This window comes from Castor canadensis, chromosome 3 (assembly GCF_047511655.1).
Source record: "Castor canadensis chromosome 3, mCasCan1.hap1v2, whole genome shotgun sequence".
Taxonomy (NCBI): domain Eukaryota; kingdom Metazoa; phylum Chordata; class Mammalia; order Rodentia; family Castoridae; genus Castor; species Castor canadensis.
The window spans coordinates 33,614,270-33,632,032 of NC_133388.1; the positions used below are offsets into that span (position 1 = coordinate 33,614,270).

The window sequence follows — 17,763 nt, forward strand, 5'->3', positions numbered from 1 at the left end:
AGGAAGCTGGAGTGCTGCCAGGAAACTGGGAAGCAGGAGAAAGGGGCCCATCACCTCCCATCTGCCCGGGGTCATGGCTCAGTGGCAGCGGGCAAAACCCTTGGTGACACTCCAGCCTCACCCGAGACACTGGAATGGACCTCTCTGGGTAAGCCATTCCCCGACAAGAATGTTTACCAAACTGCATTTTGCCTTAAACACAAACATCAATTCATGCAAGGATTATCAAATGCTTGCAGCACCTTGGTTAAGCTAATGTATCGTTATAAATCTTTAATGACAAAAGTTGTATAGTCACTCCTACCATGTCTGTGACTTAGCTCATAAACTTAAAAATAGTACAAAAGGGGAAAGGGGGAATTCCATCCTTGCTAGTTGGGAAAACAGTCCCCCAAAGGATGACAGGCCACATGGGAACAGGAAGAAGACCTGGGTGCTTGTGTCCCTAGAGTGGCAGCTCTGGAGCCGTATGACACGAAAGGGGTGTCCTGACTTAGAGGCCAGTGCAAATGGCTTCTGTCACATTAACATTAACCTTGGCAGCTGGCTTCACTCTCCATGGAATTGACTCCACACACCCATGGAAGTAACCTGAGAGTCAGAGAGGCGACATTTGCAAAATGTGGGGCAGTGGCCCCGCTCTCCCCACTCTGCCCCAGAGCAGATAGGAAAGGAAAAGAGAAGGCAGACACCCCACATCTGTGTGTCCTCAGACTTCTGGGTCCTGTGCAGGGTCTCCAGTCAGGGGCTTATAGTCCTTCAGCCTGGGGTTTTCCAATGGCTACAGGGAAGCTCTGGGAACTGAGAGAAAGGGGGAGGGGAAGCAGATCTCCCCCAAGGCAGAGGGAGAACACCGAAGCCACCACGTGTGTGTGACCTCTCAGACAATCTGAAGGTATCGCACAGTCACTTCTGTCTAGTCACACGAGTTAAAGTCCAGTCATCCCACTAAGCAGTCAAGTTCAATGTGATTTTATGACATATGTAGATAACTCTGAGTAGTAAACAATCACAACCTAGATAGAAATCACAGTTTCTGGACACAATCTTTGAAAGCCAGGGTTCAGGATAAAGTTTCAAAAGCCTCTGCTCAGAAATTTCAGAGACAATGACATGTCCATCACTGTGATGGCCACTGAATGGAGGAGCTGAGCTGACCCTTTAAGAACTCACAGAGCCCAGCAATGGTGGCAATTAATTATTGTTATCATGTGACTATTTCTGATTTTTGTGTTGGTAATTTCTACCTGTGATACATAGGTTCCGCTTACAGTGACAACAAAGTTTCCTTCTTAAAAAGTTAATTTTGGCCAGGTGCCAATGGCTCATGCATGTAATCCTAGCTACTCAGGAGGCAGAGATCAGGAGGATTGAGGTTCAAAGCCAGCCTGGGCAAATAGTTAGGGAAACCCTATCTCAAAAAATACCCATCACAAAAAGGGCTGAGGGAGTGGCTCAAGGTGAAGGCCCTGAGTTCAAGTCCCAGTACCTCAAAAAAAAAAAAAAACCAACACAAAAAGGGCAGGAAGAGTGGCTCAAGTGGTAGAGCACCTGCCTGGCAAGTGTGAGGCCCTAAGTTTAACCCCCAGTGCTGGAAAAAAATTTTTTAAATCCTTGTTTTGGCCAGGCCTGGGGCTCAAAATCTCATCTTCCTTTGCCTCTTTGGATACATCCACTCCTGGTCCCATGCAGAGCTCATTCCCAAATTGAATAATTGATTTCTTTCTTCTTTTTTTTTAATGCAAAACTGGGGTTTGAACTCAGGGCCTCACACTTGCTAGGCAGGTTCTCTACCACTTGGGCCACTCCACCAGCCCCCCAAATTGATTTCTTTAGAGACTCTCTCTCCATTTTGTTATTTAGGATCACATAATTTGAAATCAGAATTGGGAAGAAGAGGAAGAGCAGGGAAAATTAAAAAAACAGGAGAGAAGGGAAAGGAAAAGAGAGGAGAGGACTGTATTCAGGATCTGCTTTGGTTACAAGGCCACCTTAATAAAGGACCTTGGGTCCCTCTTGGGACTATAAAAGAGGACCCCATCGCCAGGAGAGGGTTTCTAAAGAACTTAGGTCCTCTGTGAGAATCCCAAGTCTTCTCTCCTGAATTCGCTTTGGGTTCTGTGCACCTGGTTTAAATTTGTGTTTGATGTGCATGTGTGGTTTAAATTTTTTTGTGAGCACTCTTATTTAGTTTTGGCAAGACTGGGGTTTGAACTCAGGGCCTCTTGCTTGCAGAGCAGGTGCTCTACGACTTGAGCCACACCTCCAAGCCTATGAGCACCCTTTTTGCTTCATTTTGGTTTGGTTCTGTGTATCCGAGAACAATTTGGATTTTTCACTGCCCACCCCCAGCTTGTTTCTGAACATCCAGAATAAATCTTTAAATGATAACTGCAGGGTTAGGCCATGTGGAGGGGATGCTGGCAGACAGAGGCTTCCAGTCTCTCTGTTTCTCTTCATTTATTTTTTTTTCACTGCTCTGAATCTGCTTTTTGGCTTATATTTTAAGATAAAATGCTGTCACAAATTCAAACAAGAACAGGAATGTGCTATTGCTAATTCCAAAGCCTGAGTAGAAGTTTTTTTCTAGAGCATTCCAGCTAAGATAAGAAAAAAATCAGGTCTTTCAAATTAATGGCTTTGCAAATTGCAGCTGCTCCATGGCACCGACAACCCAGCCGCCTAAGAGTCATCCCTTTTGGAAATATAAACTTAGGTTTGCCTGGCTAACGACCGAGTGTGGGATGGAACAGTAAATTAAAAGCTGGATCGTCTAAAAGGAAAAGAACGAGACAAGCGTTTATGAAAGTTAGGCGCGTCAAAATCTTCAACTCAAAGTAATGGTAAAACGTCTCCATCCAGTATAAAAAAAGTTTATCACACAGGCCATTAAAAGCCAAAACCTGTGAATGATCTTTAAAAAAAAAAATCCCTGAAGTGTTTTTGCTCATCTGTGTGGACAAGTCAAGCAACCTAGACTAGCAATGAAAAGAAAGATAAATCTGTAGCTAAGATTCAGGGTTGCTTAGAATTTTTTTTTCTTACACAATTCTTCCAGTCCTAGCTAAAACATAAACATTAACTCCGACTGGAGGTGTGGCTCAAGCCATAGAGCACCTGCTTTGTAGTTCAAACCCCCAGTCCCCTCCCCAACACACACAAATTAACTCCAAAATTTGAGGCTGTAAAAGGTCAGACACCAGTGGCTCATGCTTGTAATCCTAGTTACTTGGGAGGCTTAGATCCAGAGAATCAAGGTTCAAGACCAGCCCAGGCAAATAGTTCTTGAGACTCGAGACTCTCCCCCAAAAAAATAACAGGGGCAAAATGGACCGGAGGTGCGGCATACGTGGTAGAGCACACTACCAAGTGTGAAGCCCTGAGTTCAAACCTCAGTCCCATCAAAAAAAAAAAAAAAAAAGATTAAGAGTTTTTGTTTTCTTTTTCCAGTGACTGGAGATCAAACCCAGGACCGTGCACACGCTAAGCAAGCGCTCCACCACTGAGCCACAAACTTAGTTCTTGTTTTTCTGGGACAACATCTCACTATGTAGCTCAGACTGGCCTTGAACTCTTGATCCCCCTGCCTCAGCTTTCTGAGTGTGGAAGTATAGGCAGGTACCACTATGAACCAGCTAAAAGAGGCTTTTTAAAAATAAAACTGCTGTTTCTGTGCATGGCGGTGCAAACCTGTAGTTCCAGCTATAGTAAGCCCACCTCATTCACACGGTTCTGACCAAGTGTGTGAAAATAATTATCCACTAAAAAAAATTCAAAAGAAATTTCAAGAGAAGGATGGAGGGGGTGAATATAAGACGTACTGTAATCACATATATGAATGTCACAATGTATCCCCCTGTACAACTATGATATGCTAATAAAATTGGATGTGATGCTTAAAAAAGCAGAGTTATGTAGCAAAAAAAAAAAAAAAAGAAATTTCAAAAACAAAAATTTAAAATTCTCCCACATGCATTCTACAGCTCAGTTGATGTGGAGAAGCTCTCAGTAGGTCCCAAGCTTTCGTCAGCTGTGCTTAAATATGTGATCTGCTAAGTATTTCCCTACTCTTTTTTTGTTGTTTTTGTACTGAGACTTGAACTCAGGGCCTACACCTTGAGCCACTCTCCCAGCGCCCTTTTTTTTTTTTGTGTGAAGAGTTTCTTCCAGATAGGGTCTCAAGAACTATTTGCCTGGGCTGGTTTCGACCCGAGATCCTCCTGATCTCTGCCTCCTGAGTAGCTGGGATTACAGGCGTGAGCCACCTGCACCTGGCATGATGCCCTACTCTTAATTTTGTGAAATTCTGCCCTCCTAAGGGTACCCAGAAGCAAGGTAAACGTTAGTGTGCTTAATTGAAGTGATAAAGTGACAGCTTGAGATCTGTTGAAGGAGGCATGTCTTTAGAGGAAGTTAGGTGATAGCAGTACAGCACTGAACTCCATGTGTCCTGAGCATATGCGGGTTTTCCTCAAGACCATAGACACCCAGAGTCTGAGGCAGAACTGTGAGTTCAAGGCCAGCCTGGGCTCCATAGTGAGACTGTCTCAAAAAAAAAAAAAAAAAAAAATAGGGCTGGGGTCCTGACTCAGTGGTGGAGCGCGTGCCTTGTAAGGCCCAGGTTCAGCTTCAATCCCCAGTACCACCAAAAAACAAAATAAAAACTGGCCTAGTGATAAGGGATCAATAAAAGTATACTGAAACTGTTAAAATAGATACTAACCCATATGCCTTTTCATTCACATGACTTCCCTAAATCTTTCATAAATAAGCTCCTTGCAAATCTGTTAATAAAATAAAAATGAAGACAGCTTCAGAGTTGTTAGTACATATTTTTTTGACTTGGGTATGTCAATTAGACAGGGTTATATTTGTGTCTACTGGATGTTTTATTACCTAAAGCCAGGATGGTCTTTGTTTTTGTAATTCTTTGATAAATGAAACTAGTTTAATATTGTTGGTTTAGTGAAAGCAGCCATATCTTCCGAGTTACTGTCAAAATACCCATATCTTTAGGGTTAGGGTTCCCATGTGAAAACCTGAAATTCATACTGCAAAAATAGTTGACAAAAGAAAACTTGTTTTCCCCCTTTTCTTTTTCTTGTTTCAAAAAGACAAGGTCTTGCTATGCAGCTCAGGCTGGCCTCAAACTCTCAATCCTCCTGCCTCAGCCTCCTGAGTGCTGAGATCACAACTGGACACAAGGCCAGCACTAGCTTTTCTAATACCCAAGACTGCGTAAGTCATGTAGGTAATTTTTAAAAGTGAATTAGGTGAATGTAATTCAGTGAATATATATAAATGAATTGATGTAATTTGAAATCTTAAAGTTATATCAAAATGAGACGACATAAAATGTGGTGGGTTTTTTTTTTTTTGAATGATTTTTGAAGTAAAATACTAAAACATTAAATGCTAAAACATAAGTTTATTTTTGGGCTCATTACTGAGACAAAATGTATCTGGTGCTGGCCTCTTAGAAAATGAAATATGTCTTGTTCCACATTGAACGAGTCTATGAGGAAGTGCAAGTTTATTTTTCTTTATAATTTTTATTTTTTTGGTGGTTCTGGGATTTGAACTCAGACCTCATGCTTGTTAGGCAGATGTTCTACCACTTGAGTCATTCCACCAACCCTTTTTCATGCTGGGTATTTTTAAGATAGGGTCTCATGAACTATTTCCCTGGGCTGGTTTGAATTGAGATCCTCCTGATTTCAGCCTCCTGAGTAGCTAGGATTACAGGTGTGCACCACTGGTGCCCGGCAGAAGTATAAATTTCTCGAAATTATAAAATATTGATATTTGAAAAACGGTTTGAAATTTGCTTAAATCTTAGGTTTTCTTTGAGATGAGCTCTTTGCTATGTTGCCTGCACTGGCCATGAATTTTTGGGCTCAAGTGATCTTCCTGCTGCTGCTTCCTAAGTAGCTGACCCTACAGAAGCGTGCCTCCAGCCCCGAGCCCATATCCTAGGGTTTCAACAGAAATTAAGGTTACCGATAGTTAAAAATTCTAATTGAGAGCCAGGGACGGTGGATGGTCCTGTAATCCCAGTTACTCAGAAGGCTAAGGCAGAAAGTTTCTAAGCTCAAGACCAGTCTGAGCTATATTACATAGCAAGACACTATCTAAAAGAAATTAGATTATATGTAATTCTATGTGAAAAGTATAAGAAAGAAAAATTAAGATTTTTTTTTCAGTACTGTGGTTTGCACCTTGAGCCACTCCACCAGCCCATTTTTGTGATGTTTTTTTTTTTTTCAAGATAGGGTTTCACGAACTATTTGCCTGGGCTGGCTTCAAACTATGATCCTCCTGATCTCTAATTCCTGAGTGGCTAGGATTACAGGTGTGAGCCATGAGCCACTCCACCAGCTCAAAATTTTTAAATGGCATAAATTATGTTCTTTTATTGAGAAAAATTAATTTTGTCTCATTTGGGTATTTTATTTAAAGAGTTTTTCCCCCAAAATGATTTAGAAAGAAAGTAAAATTAAGACAAAGGAAGCAATAAGTAGGGAGAGACAGAGAGAGAGAGAGAGAGAGAGGCAAACGAAAATTATAGTCATGAGGATTTATTTTTACCAAGGAAAGATAAAAACATGAAAATTTTGTATGTAAAGAATTTTGTGTACTTTCAATGATGTGTTACAAAAGGGAAATAAACGTGGTAAGGTAGAATGATTGCTTGTTTAAAAGAGAAAGTACAGCATAAAACTAAAGTTCTTAAGAGTCGGGGGAAGTTATAAAAGATTTATGAGAGACGAATCTTTCTTTTTTGTGTGGTGTGGGGGTATCTTGAAACAGAGCTTTGCTATGTAGCCCAGGCTGGCCTCGAACTCAAGATTCTCCTGCCTCAGTCTCCCATGTTCTGGGATTACTATTGTGCCCGGATCAAACATGAATCTTGTAAAAGGAGTCATGTGCATGATGAACTTGACCATAAATGAAAGGGAATTTTTTAGTAAGTCCTCCAAGAGCTGAGCATAACACAATGATACGAAACCAGAATCTAGTCTAGTACATCAGGGCAAAGGTGTTCTCAGAATCTTCAGCTGCTCTTCGTAAAAATGACAAGAGGTTTTGATTTTTAATTCTGACGTTTCTTTGCATCTTCAATCATCTCTGAACTGCAGTTTTTCCTGCTTTACATTTTCCATTTAATTTCCTTAATTCCAGGTTTAAAATGCTATCGTCTTCATTTCAAGTCGTAATTTGGTTTCTCAAAATAGAGGCTGCCTCCTGAAGTTTTGCAGATTCATCTCTGAGAGGTTGGACTTTGGCTGCCTCTCACTAAACAAGGTTTGCAGGTCCTCCGTCAGCCCATCACTTCTCTTCCCTCCTCTCTGAGCTCTGACTGCTGTTGTGGCCTGATGCTGAAAAGGTTCGCTGCGAAGGTCTGGTGAGGCAACGTCTTCAATAAGCACTGATTCTGCACTCTTGGCTTTACGTGCTTGAGTCGCTCAGTTTAACCAGGAAATGCCACGTGCCTTTACCTTCGCTAAGGGCCCGGCATTCCCCTGCTCCTCCCGGACCTACGCTGCCCAGGATGTGCGCTCACCAGCTTATGCCCTTGCTCCCCAGGCTCTTCCTAAATTCAAACATCTTCCCGAAAGGTCCCACCTCCAGGCAATCTAAACAGGCTTCCCAAGAAGCAATCACAACACACACAATTGACCTGGGGAAACAAAGATTCCATGTCAAAATAATTTCTTCTACTTCTTGTTGTCTTTATTAGGTTTTTGTTTGGTTTTGTCAGTACCAGGACTTGAACTTGGGGCTTGAGTGCTTGCTAGGCAGGCACTCTACTGTAGAGCCACACCCTAGTCCATTTTGCTCTGGTCATTTTGAAGATGGGGGGTCTTAAAAACTTTTTTTCTGGGCTGGCCTCGAACCTTGATCCTGATCTCAGCCTCCCAAGCAGCTAAGATTACAGGCATGAGCCGCTGGAGCCTGGCAAAGGAAATGAAAGGTTTTTTTTTTTGTTTTTTGTGGTACTGAGGAATTTTTATCTCAAATACTTTCAATCTGTGGTTAGTTGAATTGGGCAAAGATGGAACCTGTGGCTCCAGAGGGCCATATAGACATGGAGTTGTTGGAAGGTTTAATAATGCACCTTCAGAGGTGTGGCCCGCTGCAATGTGCAGTGCGTTAGCATGGGGAGGGTAGATATAATACAAATAACATGTTTCTCCCTCTAAACTCTCTGGATAATGGCTAACGGGTCCAGAGTTCCATGTCATGCTTCCACATAAGAAAACTAGTGCAGCTGGGCTCACGTGGTCTTTGTCAAATACAGGAAAATCTGCAATCATCTTTCAAAATTACCTTGCCAAGGACTTGAAAGGTGATTAAGAAAGTTGGATTCACAGTCTGAATTGTGCACAAAGCCGTATCCATAGAAGCAGATGCGGGGAAGGCCAGAGAGGTCTAGTCCCCAGACGTCCTCACCCCAGCACCTCAACCGCATGTGCACAAGAAGGCTGCACATGCTCCCTCTGCAGCTGAGTCTGAAGAAGCCTATTGTGTACTTCCAGAGGAAAATTGCTTCCTGGGCAGTCGTTCTACCCGGACCATATGGAAGTACCTGCACTGCACTCCAGGGCGCAGGCTAGTCCAGTGTCTAGCAAGTGGCCCATTGCTGCCCAAGTCCTGGGAAATGGCCTTGACATTAGAAAAAGGGTTTCGTCTCTGCCTTGGGGTGTTTTGTCATACACAGATCTGAGAAGTTTCCTACCGGTGACTGTACCGTTAAGACAACATGCAGGTGACCCTGAGACACCAGTGTGATCACGGCCTGGCCTGGCCTGGGTGGGCAATTTTTGGAATTGCCCAAAGCAGTGTTTTTCATTGCCTGTGTCTGGGGACTTTAAGAAGATCACGAGGATCACTTCTGGGCTCACACTAGAATAATGATATTGTATTGTTTCCATCCCAAGGGCAAAACCCACTGTCTAGTTTTCATACCTTTCCCTGACCTCAGCATTCAGGAGAGCCCTGGAGGTGAGCAGCACCAGGTCAGACTACTCTGTACAAACGACCCCAAAGCAAATTTAGACAGGAAGGAGATGGGATGGAGCTCAGTGGTAGAGTGACCGTCTCACATGCAAAAGGCCCTGGGTTCCATCCCCAGTACAAAACATAAAAAATAAAAAAATAAATCCTGCAAAGAGATTTGCATGCCCCTCAGTAACGTTGACTGTGAAGTGATCATTGACAAGTTTGGATCATGACAACCCCATGTGCAAAGCCTATACCCGGATCAGAAGCAGAAGCTCCCTTTGGGTGTCTAGGATCTTAATTGGCAGTTTCACTGTGTTTTTTGGTGGTACTGGGGTTTGAACCCAAGGCCTCACACTTGCAAGGCAGGCACTCTACCACTTGGGCCGCTTTGCCAGCCCTGTTTTGCTTTAGTTCTTTTTGAGATAGGGTCTTGTATTTTTTCCTGAGCCAGCCTGGACTGCATTTCTCCTATTTGTTTTCTGTGTAGCTGGAATGACAGGCATGTGTCACTAGCCTGACTTGCCGGTTGAGATGGGGTCTTGAGAATTCCCCCTCCCACCCCACTGGCCTGGAGTAGCTGGGACTACAGATGTGAGCAACTTTACCTGTCCCTGGCAGTTTCATTTCTATTTACATTTTACAAATTACCATCAAGAATATTGCCAGGAGCCAGTGGCTCACGCCTATAATCCTAACCTATAATCAGGAGGCAGAGATCAGGAGGCTCAGGATTCAAAGCCAGCCTCAGGCAAATAGTTTGTGAGACCCTATCTTGAACACACCCTTCACTAAAAAGGGCTGGAGTGGCTTTCAAGGTGTAGGACCTGAGTTCATACCCTAGTACCACAAAGAATACATACAAATGTTAAGCCTAGCGTAATGGCACACACCTGTGATTCCAGCACTTGAGAGGTTCAGGCAGAAGGATTACAAGTTCAAGGTAAAAAAAAAAAAAAAAAAAAGAATAAATTGTTTGAGGCAAATAAAGAACAAGCACAAAATATTATTTGTTTGGGCATCTAAATCAGATGGACACTAAAAAATGTGGATCCAAGAGTTTAAAATAAAAACATGGCCTTTATAGTTGTTGCTCCAGTAGAGAAGTCAATAAATTACTTGTAAGTGCTTCCTCTCAAGTTGCTTAGAAAACTGCCCTCACCATTTTTCTGAGTAATTTAGTCATTGAGAGTGAAAGCTCTCACATTAACCTAGCAAAAATGCAAAACAGGAAGGACAGTCTTTCCTGTCTGGAAATGCTGCAGGTCTCCCAAATATGGCTGGCATTCCCACAGGCAGACATTCTGCCTGTAACTGGCCAGTGTTCTGGAGGTCTTTCAGACCCAGGCCCTTAGAGGCTCTTTTTTCCCCACTGTCCTGCTTTTCACTGAGCAGGCTAGAGTGGCTGGCCAAGCTTCATCACTGTTTTTGCCTGGCTCACAGCCACACCTCTCCCGCATGTGACAGCACATCCTCAGTGGAATTGCTGTTTTCTCTTTTGCATAGTGAAAGCCTAGAATTTTGATATTTTAGAAATGACTAAATAACTTTGTGGCTGAGATCAGTGACTAAAGATGGGCTGTCTGTGTGCTGTTCACTGTGTTTGAGATATGGTTCAAATTCGAAGAGATGTATTACTGCCATTTTTCTACAAACAATAACACACAAGATGGACGTATGCATACACACACATACCCCCTCTTTTGTTGTGAATGATACAGCACGCTTGAGACCCTCAAACCACTCTTGGTTAGAGCTCCAAAAATTCCTTGAGTCACTAACTGGTGTGCGAGTGGCTTTGTTGTACCAGTGCTTTCTACAGGAAGAGAATCACCTGGCCACATGAGTGCAGGGGGGAGGGGAGAGCTAAAGGAGACAGATGACAGAACCTCCTCCTGTCAGCCCCATTCTTCTCTGCATAGCTTTTAGTTTTCCTCTCTGCTAACTATCAGAAATGAGCCACTTTTTTTGTTTGGAACAGGTTAGCACCATCACAACACTCCTGAAGTTAGCTTCTTCTCTTGGAGACCGAACCCAGGACCTTGTTTGTGCATGCTAGGAAAGCGCTACCACTAGGCCCTTAAAGTTAATGTCTTTATAGGAACATCCAGGGCTGGGGGTGGAGCTCAGTGGTAGAGGAATTGCTTAGCATGCACAAGGCCCTGGGGTCCACTTACAGCAACACACACACACACACACACACACACACACACAAACACATACACCCCCCCCTAAAAAAAAGCAAAATCGACAAGACAAACTGATCTCATGACTGAAGACAAATATTCTAAACTCCAGAGCCCCTCAAACCAGATCACCTAACAGGCTGGGAGAGACAGCAGCAGGCTTTGGAAGAGGCAAGGCCAGCCTTTCTTCAGCCTCAGGAGGAAACAGTCTCACAAATGCTTCTAGTCTGAAGGCCATGGCTCAAGGTCCCCTGTGGTAAAGAAGTGCTGGACCTGAAGGTTTCCCTTAGGTGTCATGTGCCACAGGCTGGTGCCCTGTGTGCTTTTTTGTGACTGTACCCAGGCTGAGCTCCGCTGTAACCTCAGCTGGTGCCCCCACTGCCCAGTTCACACAAAGGCACATTGACACAAGGTGATGCAGCCAGGTGACAACAAAACACCCATTGTGAGGCTCCAGAGGAGCAACCTGGATCTCCTCCTTCACATCTGCCCAGGCTGGGAGCTCACTTTGCCCCTTGGCTATGCGAGGCCCTTTTCTCTCTGCTTGGCTGCTGGTTCTCCTCCTGACCCCAGGTTCTCTCACCACTCACCAAAAAATAAAAAATGGCTTTTTTAAAATTTTGCTTTGAACAGATAAAAACGGCTCATAGGTGTACAGACCACCACTGTTGGGCCACTAATTAGATTTCTATGGTTCTGTTTTGCAGTGCTGGGGACTGAACCCAGAGCCTTGCTAGGCAAGTGCTCTGCCATTGAGCCACACCCCAACCCTAATTTAAACTAGGCTGTAGTAACAAAAGAAAAACCAGGAAAGAGTGCTTCACCAGCCATTTTACTCTTCTTTAATTCTGTCTTTGGGCACACATCTTACTTGCCATCAACAGAGCTGTGACAGCAAAGATGACACACTGATTCATTGACACATTCTTTGCATCATAAAAAGAGGAAAACCCTGGGTTAACCAAATCACCTGCTACCATGTCAGAGCTGTCTCATTTGCTGTCAGAGAAAGCTGCTGAGGGAAAGGGAAAGACAGGCAGAAGGCATGTGGGGGCAAATGAGTTTACAAGTGTGCCTAAAATTTAGGAATCTGGTGGAAAATCCAGAATTTATTTAAGGATGTTCGGGAACCGTTGAGTAGTAACAGTTCCATTATTTCCAGAAATTACTAAATTTGGAACCCGAGGTAAGACTTTCAGGATAAAGCAACCCCAAATAAGTTCAGATTCATCTTGGGAAGAAATGGCAACAGATGGTAATGAGGTTCAGTGCTTGAGAACAAAAATTTTAAAATCAACATATGCATATAATGTGACTCAAAGTGTGTGGGGTCTTATTTAAAAATTTAAAGTCTGCAGCAGAAAAGTCTGGAAATGAGCCCCCTTGCCATTGTGCTGCTGGTGCCTACTCTCATGTACCTCCTGCAAAGGTTCATAATTCAATCAATACACATTTACTACGGTGATTTCAACATGGAGGCTAAGATGAAGAGCTCTGTTTGGTTTAAACCATGTCAGTTAACCTCTTGGTAACGGTAGTCCTGAGAGTTCGTAGTGTTGGTAAAATCTCCCGTGACCAAGGGTCTCACTGCTGGTGGAGCACAGCGACTTCTTAGCCCACCATGTTTCCTTGTGTTTTCCCTCAAATCTGGTAAGTTTTTTGCACCGAGGGACATAGTCCACCATGATGAAGTAAGTTCAAATCCATTTTCTGTAGACACCTCCTTCCATGTCCAACAGTGCAGGTGGTTGGGAAAGCTTGGAAGGAAGACGCGGAAGTCCAGCCAGGCATCTTGACTTTGTTAGATGGGGACCCAGGAAAATCACCTTTGTTTCCCCCAGATTTTATTATAGTCAAAGCAGAAACATTCATGGGATTCCAATTGCAAATATGCTAGATATAAAATTGATGGAATGCTAACTGGTCCATAAAAGGCTGTACAAGGTAATCTGTGGCAAAGTAGAAAACAAGCCCAAAGGTGATGGAGATGGGAAGAGCTGGCAATGCTTTCTTGAAGATGGCAAGGAGTAGTAATGTAAGGCACAGACCCTGTGGAGGAGATGGGAAAGGCAAACACACATGTGTAATTATGAAGGCATTTCATGTAAAATAATAACAAGTCTTGGTTAACTAATACTTTACTTTGGGTTAAATTTCTTTTTCTTTTTCTTTTTTTTTTTTTTGAGTTTTCAACATCGGCTTTTTTATTTTCTTGGCTAAAGTAAAGTGAGTAATCACTTACAAATTTTGCTATCTCACTAAACCACAACTCACCTAATTTTAAAAATTTACTGATGTACTTCATGGTTGCTATCATTTTTTATAACATGTTTTAATACTTTTTTTTTTTCCTTTTTCTTTTATTATTCATATGTGCATACAAGGCTTGGGTCATTTCTCCCCCCTGCCCCACCCCTTCCCTTACCACCCACTCCACCCCCTCCCTCTCCCCCCCATCCCCTCAATACCCAGCAGAAACTATTTTGCCCTTATTTCTAATTTTGTTGTAGAGAGAGTATAAGCAATAATAGGAAGGAACAAGTGTTTTTGCTGGTTGAGATAAGGCATTGACTCACATTGATTTCCTGTGTTTCATTAAATTTGGAAACACAGCCATAAAAAAAAAATGTAGCTTCTAGAGCTGGGCCCAATGATGAATATCTGTAATCCCAACTTCTTGGGAGACTAAGGCAAAAAGATCACTTGAGCCCAGGAATCTGAGATCACTTTGTATAACAGGCAGGGCAGGGGATAGGAGGACAAGAGGAAATAAAAGAGAAGTGGCTTTCTTTTTGATGCTGGAGATTATATCTAGGGCTTTGTGCATGCTAAGTGTAGCACTATTCCAAAAATATAGCTGCTTTTTTTTTTTTTAAGACAGGGTCTCACTATGTAGCCCATGCTGGTTTCAAACTCACAATCCTCTTGCCTTAGCCTCTCGAATGTTGAGACTGCAGGTGTCTGCCACCAAGCCTAACTTAAATGCAGCTTTTTTTTTCTTTTTTAGCAGCAGTGGAATTTGAACTCAGGGCTTCATGCTTGCTATGTAGGCACTTTGCCACTTGAGTCACTCCACCAGGCCTTTTTGTGTTGGTTATTTTTGAGAAAGGGTATTGTGAACTATTTGCCCAGGCTGGCTTCAAACTGTGATCCTCCTGATCGCTGCCTCCTGAGTAGCTCGGATTACAGGTAAGAGCCTCCAGCACCTGCCTTAAATGTAGTCTCTTGATAAAAAGGAAACCTTCCCTATACAGCGTTCACCATGTACACACCATTGATATTTTATTCCCTAATTCTAAAAGGAACAGAACCTGAAACTAAATAGTTTTTGAAAAAGTGCTGCAATTTTTGTCTAAAACATTAAGGGCTCCAATTTGGTTTGGCACATTAAAATCCAAGAGGCTGGACTGGGGCAGTGGTTCAAGTGGTAAACTAGCAAGTGTCAAGGACCAGAGTTCAATCCCCAGTACTGGGGGAAAAAAATCCCAGAGACAGAGAACATTCCTTATGCCATGTGGGGACAAAGAGAGTCTCACAGAACAGATAACAGAAGCTAGTATGTGATGAGCATACTGCCTTCTTGTAAATACACAGAAGCTGAACCCTAATCACTGAGACCCTAGCTACAAAGTCTGGAGTCTGAGCACTACTTCAGTTTGTTCAAAATCAGATACAATACGTGACTCAGTGGTAGAGCCTGCTTAGCATGTACAAGTCCCTAGCACCTAAAAAAAAAAAAAAATCAAAAAAAATAAAATACATACAAATTCTGACTGTTTCTTTTGTGATAAATCACAAATATAATCAGAAAATAAATGTAAGCACAGGCGCTTACCTAAGCTCTCATTTAAATTCAGTCACATACTCTACCAATGATAGTGATACATATGGTATCACATCTTCAGTAAAATGAAGAAAAATCTTACATGTTATTCACTTAAATCACAGTTGTGAAAGCCTAAGGGTCCAGGCTGTGGCACTGTAAGCAAGATCATGCGCTAGGTTAGCTTCTCCCTCTCTACGCCTGCTGCCCAAAGTACTCTCCCTGCTGTAGGCTGTGCTGTCAAATGTAGTCACCACAAGCTCTGTGACTACAGCCAGGGACTGGATGAGGATCTGCTGATGCCATTGAGACTGAGTTTCAGGGTATGAGTTTCATAAATATCAATGCTGGGCTCCATAAAGGGTTCCTAATTAAAAGTACTCATAATTTCCTGGGGAACTTTAAAACACACACACACACACACACACAAAAACGATACCTCACAGTTTTAAATGTTCCTAGGTGATTTTAATGTGAAGAACTACACAGGTTAGGTCTAATAACTAAGTTTTTAAAAAGCTTCTCAGGTGATTGGAACTCTCAGCCCACCTGGGGTTAAAAGCAAATTGCCTTTAAAGACATACAGAACTAAGAATTTTGACAGAAATCCTGACACATTTTTCTTCGCATATACTTACAATTAATATGGCTACAAAACAGGCTATGGTTGTGTTCCAGTCTCCACTGGCGGTTGCTGAGGCTTTACCAACCAGGACACTGTAGAAAATGAAATCGCCGAGTCCAAGTTTTACTCCTCCTAAAAAGGAAAGCAGATACCTTAAAAGCAACTGAGGCCAACAGGAAAAGGGGACCAGGAACTAGAGAAAAGGTTAGATCAAAAAGAATTAACCTACAAGGTAACACACATGCACAGGAAATTAATGTGAGTCAACTCCCCGTATAGCTATCCTTAACTCAACCAGCAAAAACCCTTGTTCCTTCCTATTATTGCTTATACACTCTCTTCAACAAAATTAGAGGTAAGGGCAAAATAGTTTCTGCTGGGTATCGAGGGGGTGGGGGGGAGAGGGAGGGGGCGGAGTGGGTGGTAAGGGAGGGGATGGGGGCAGGGGGGAGAAATGACCCAAGTATTGTATGCACATATGAATAATAAAACAATAAAAATTAAAAAAAAATTTTTACTTTTCCCTTTTCTTTATTTCTTTTTTTTGCAGTACTGGGGCTTGAACTCAGGGCCTACACCTTGAGCTACTCTGCCAGTCTTTTTTTTTGAGATAGGGTCTCCCAAACTATGTCTAGGGCTGACTTCAAACCAAGATCCTCTTGATCTCTGTCTCCTGAGTAGCTAGGATTACAGGCATGAGCCACCAGCACCTGGCCTTGTGTTTTCTAGGCAGGTGCTCTACCACTTGAGTCACACCTCCAACCCTCAAAAAAAAAAAAAAATCCTTTATTTTATAAAATAAATGCCAAAAGATCAGGCTGTAAAGGTGCATTTAAAAAATGTGAAGGGCAGAATTTGGTCTATTTACAATCTTAACTATAACAAGTAACATCAACTGTTGCCAGTATTTCTCACTAAACTGTAGTGTTACTTAGCATTGTATGCTTATGAGATCATTCATTTTATTCTTGAGGAGTTAACAATACAGCTACCTAAAGGAACCCATGAATTTGTAACACAGAGAAATGTACATACTTTCCTCTGGATCTTCACTGGTTAGGATGCTGCTGGAAAGCTCCTGGACAGCAGCCCGAGACTCAGGTGTAGAGCGCTGAGGCCCCAGATGACTGTCCCTCTGGGCTTCCCATTCCTCACTGAAGCCGCCATCGTCATTCTCTGGACCAGTGTCCTGTGCCTCCCGTTCTGTGCCTTCAAGAGCAAGTAGAAAGTACAGCTCTAATATTTAGAATCATTTAATAAAAAAGAAAATTGCATGAAAACAGTAACAACCTGGTATGTCATGGTAACTAGACTGGCTGGCTCTTAACCCACAGAGCACAGTAGCAATGCCTGTTGGCTGCTTACGCAGGAGTCATTCCCCCTTATTTGCTGAAGGCAGGGTCATGGTTTGCTTGAGCTTCCACCTCTCATCCAGATGACTCTGGTGGTAAACTCTGGTTAAGCCAAGCATGGCATTCCCTCTATTTCTCTTCCCAATAAAACTTCTACAGCTTTGAGGCTGTGACCATACCAGCCAGTACATGTTCAGCAAAGTCTGCTAGGAATTTTGAAGACTTTATCTTTCCTCTTTTCAAGGAAAAGGCAAACAGCTTCTTTTCTCCCCTATATGTTGTCTCATCTGGGTATGATGCTTGAAACTGCTGTTGTCATGGTCACAAGGCGCTGAAGAACATACTGTATGCTAAAGATGGCAAAGTAGGAAGAGTGAAAGAACCTGGGCCCTTGTTAACATCAGTGAACCTTAAAAATAACGAATTCTACAAATGCCTGCACTAAAGGATCCATGTCACATTAGAGAATATATTTTTCCTTTGTTTATAGCAATGAGTTGGGTTTTTCTGTTTTATGCAACTGAAAGCTTCCTACCTGTTGGTACTTAACCACTGGCTTTAGTGACTGTCAATCTGACTGAACTGAGTATGACAAGTCTTAAGAAACTTCCACACATTAAAAATATTTAAATACATAAAAAGTTCACAATTCTCCTTCTCCTCTCTCCCTCTGCCCCACTCTCTTGCCGTGCTCATAAATGCTAGGCAAGTCCTCTACCACTGAGCTACATGCTAGATCTCTCGCCTTTGTTTTCACAAGTCCTATATGTTCAG

General features: G+C 42.7%; 1 protein-coding gene across 6 annotated transcripts in view; it reads right to left on the minus strand.

The window, feature by feature from the left end:
* Positions 1–12,008: 12,008 nt before the first annotated feature.
* The window catches only part of Psen1 (presenilin 1), a 59,855-nt gene continuing 54,100 nt past the window's right edge, over positions 12,009–17,763 (minus strand). For all 6 annotated transcript variants that reach the window (XM_020175159.2, XM_020175139.2, XM_074067612.1 and 3 more), the window contains 3 exons: positions 16,673–16,846; positions 15,651–15,769; positions 12,009–13,238 (listed from right to left, as the gene is read on the minus strand). In XM_020175159.2, the coding sequence (XP_020030748.1) occupies positions 13,083–13,238; positions 15,651–15,769; positions 16,673–16,846 (449 nt within the window). In that variant the 3' untranslated portion in view covers positions 12,009–13,082. The remainder of the gene's footprint in view (positions 13,239–15,650; positions 15,770–16,672; positions 16,847–17,763) is intronic.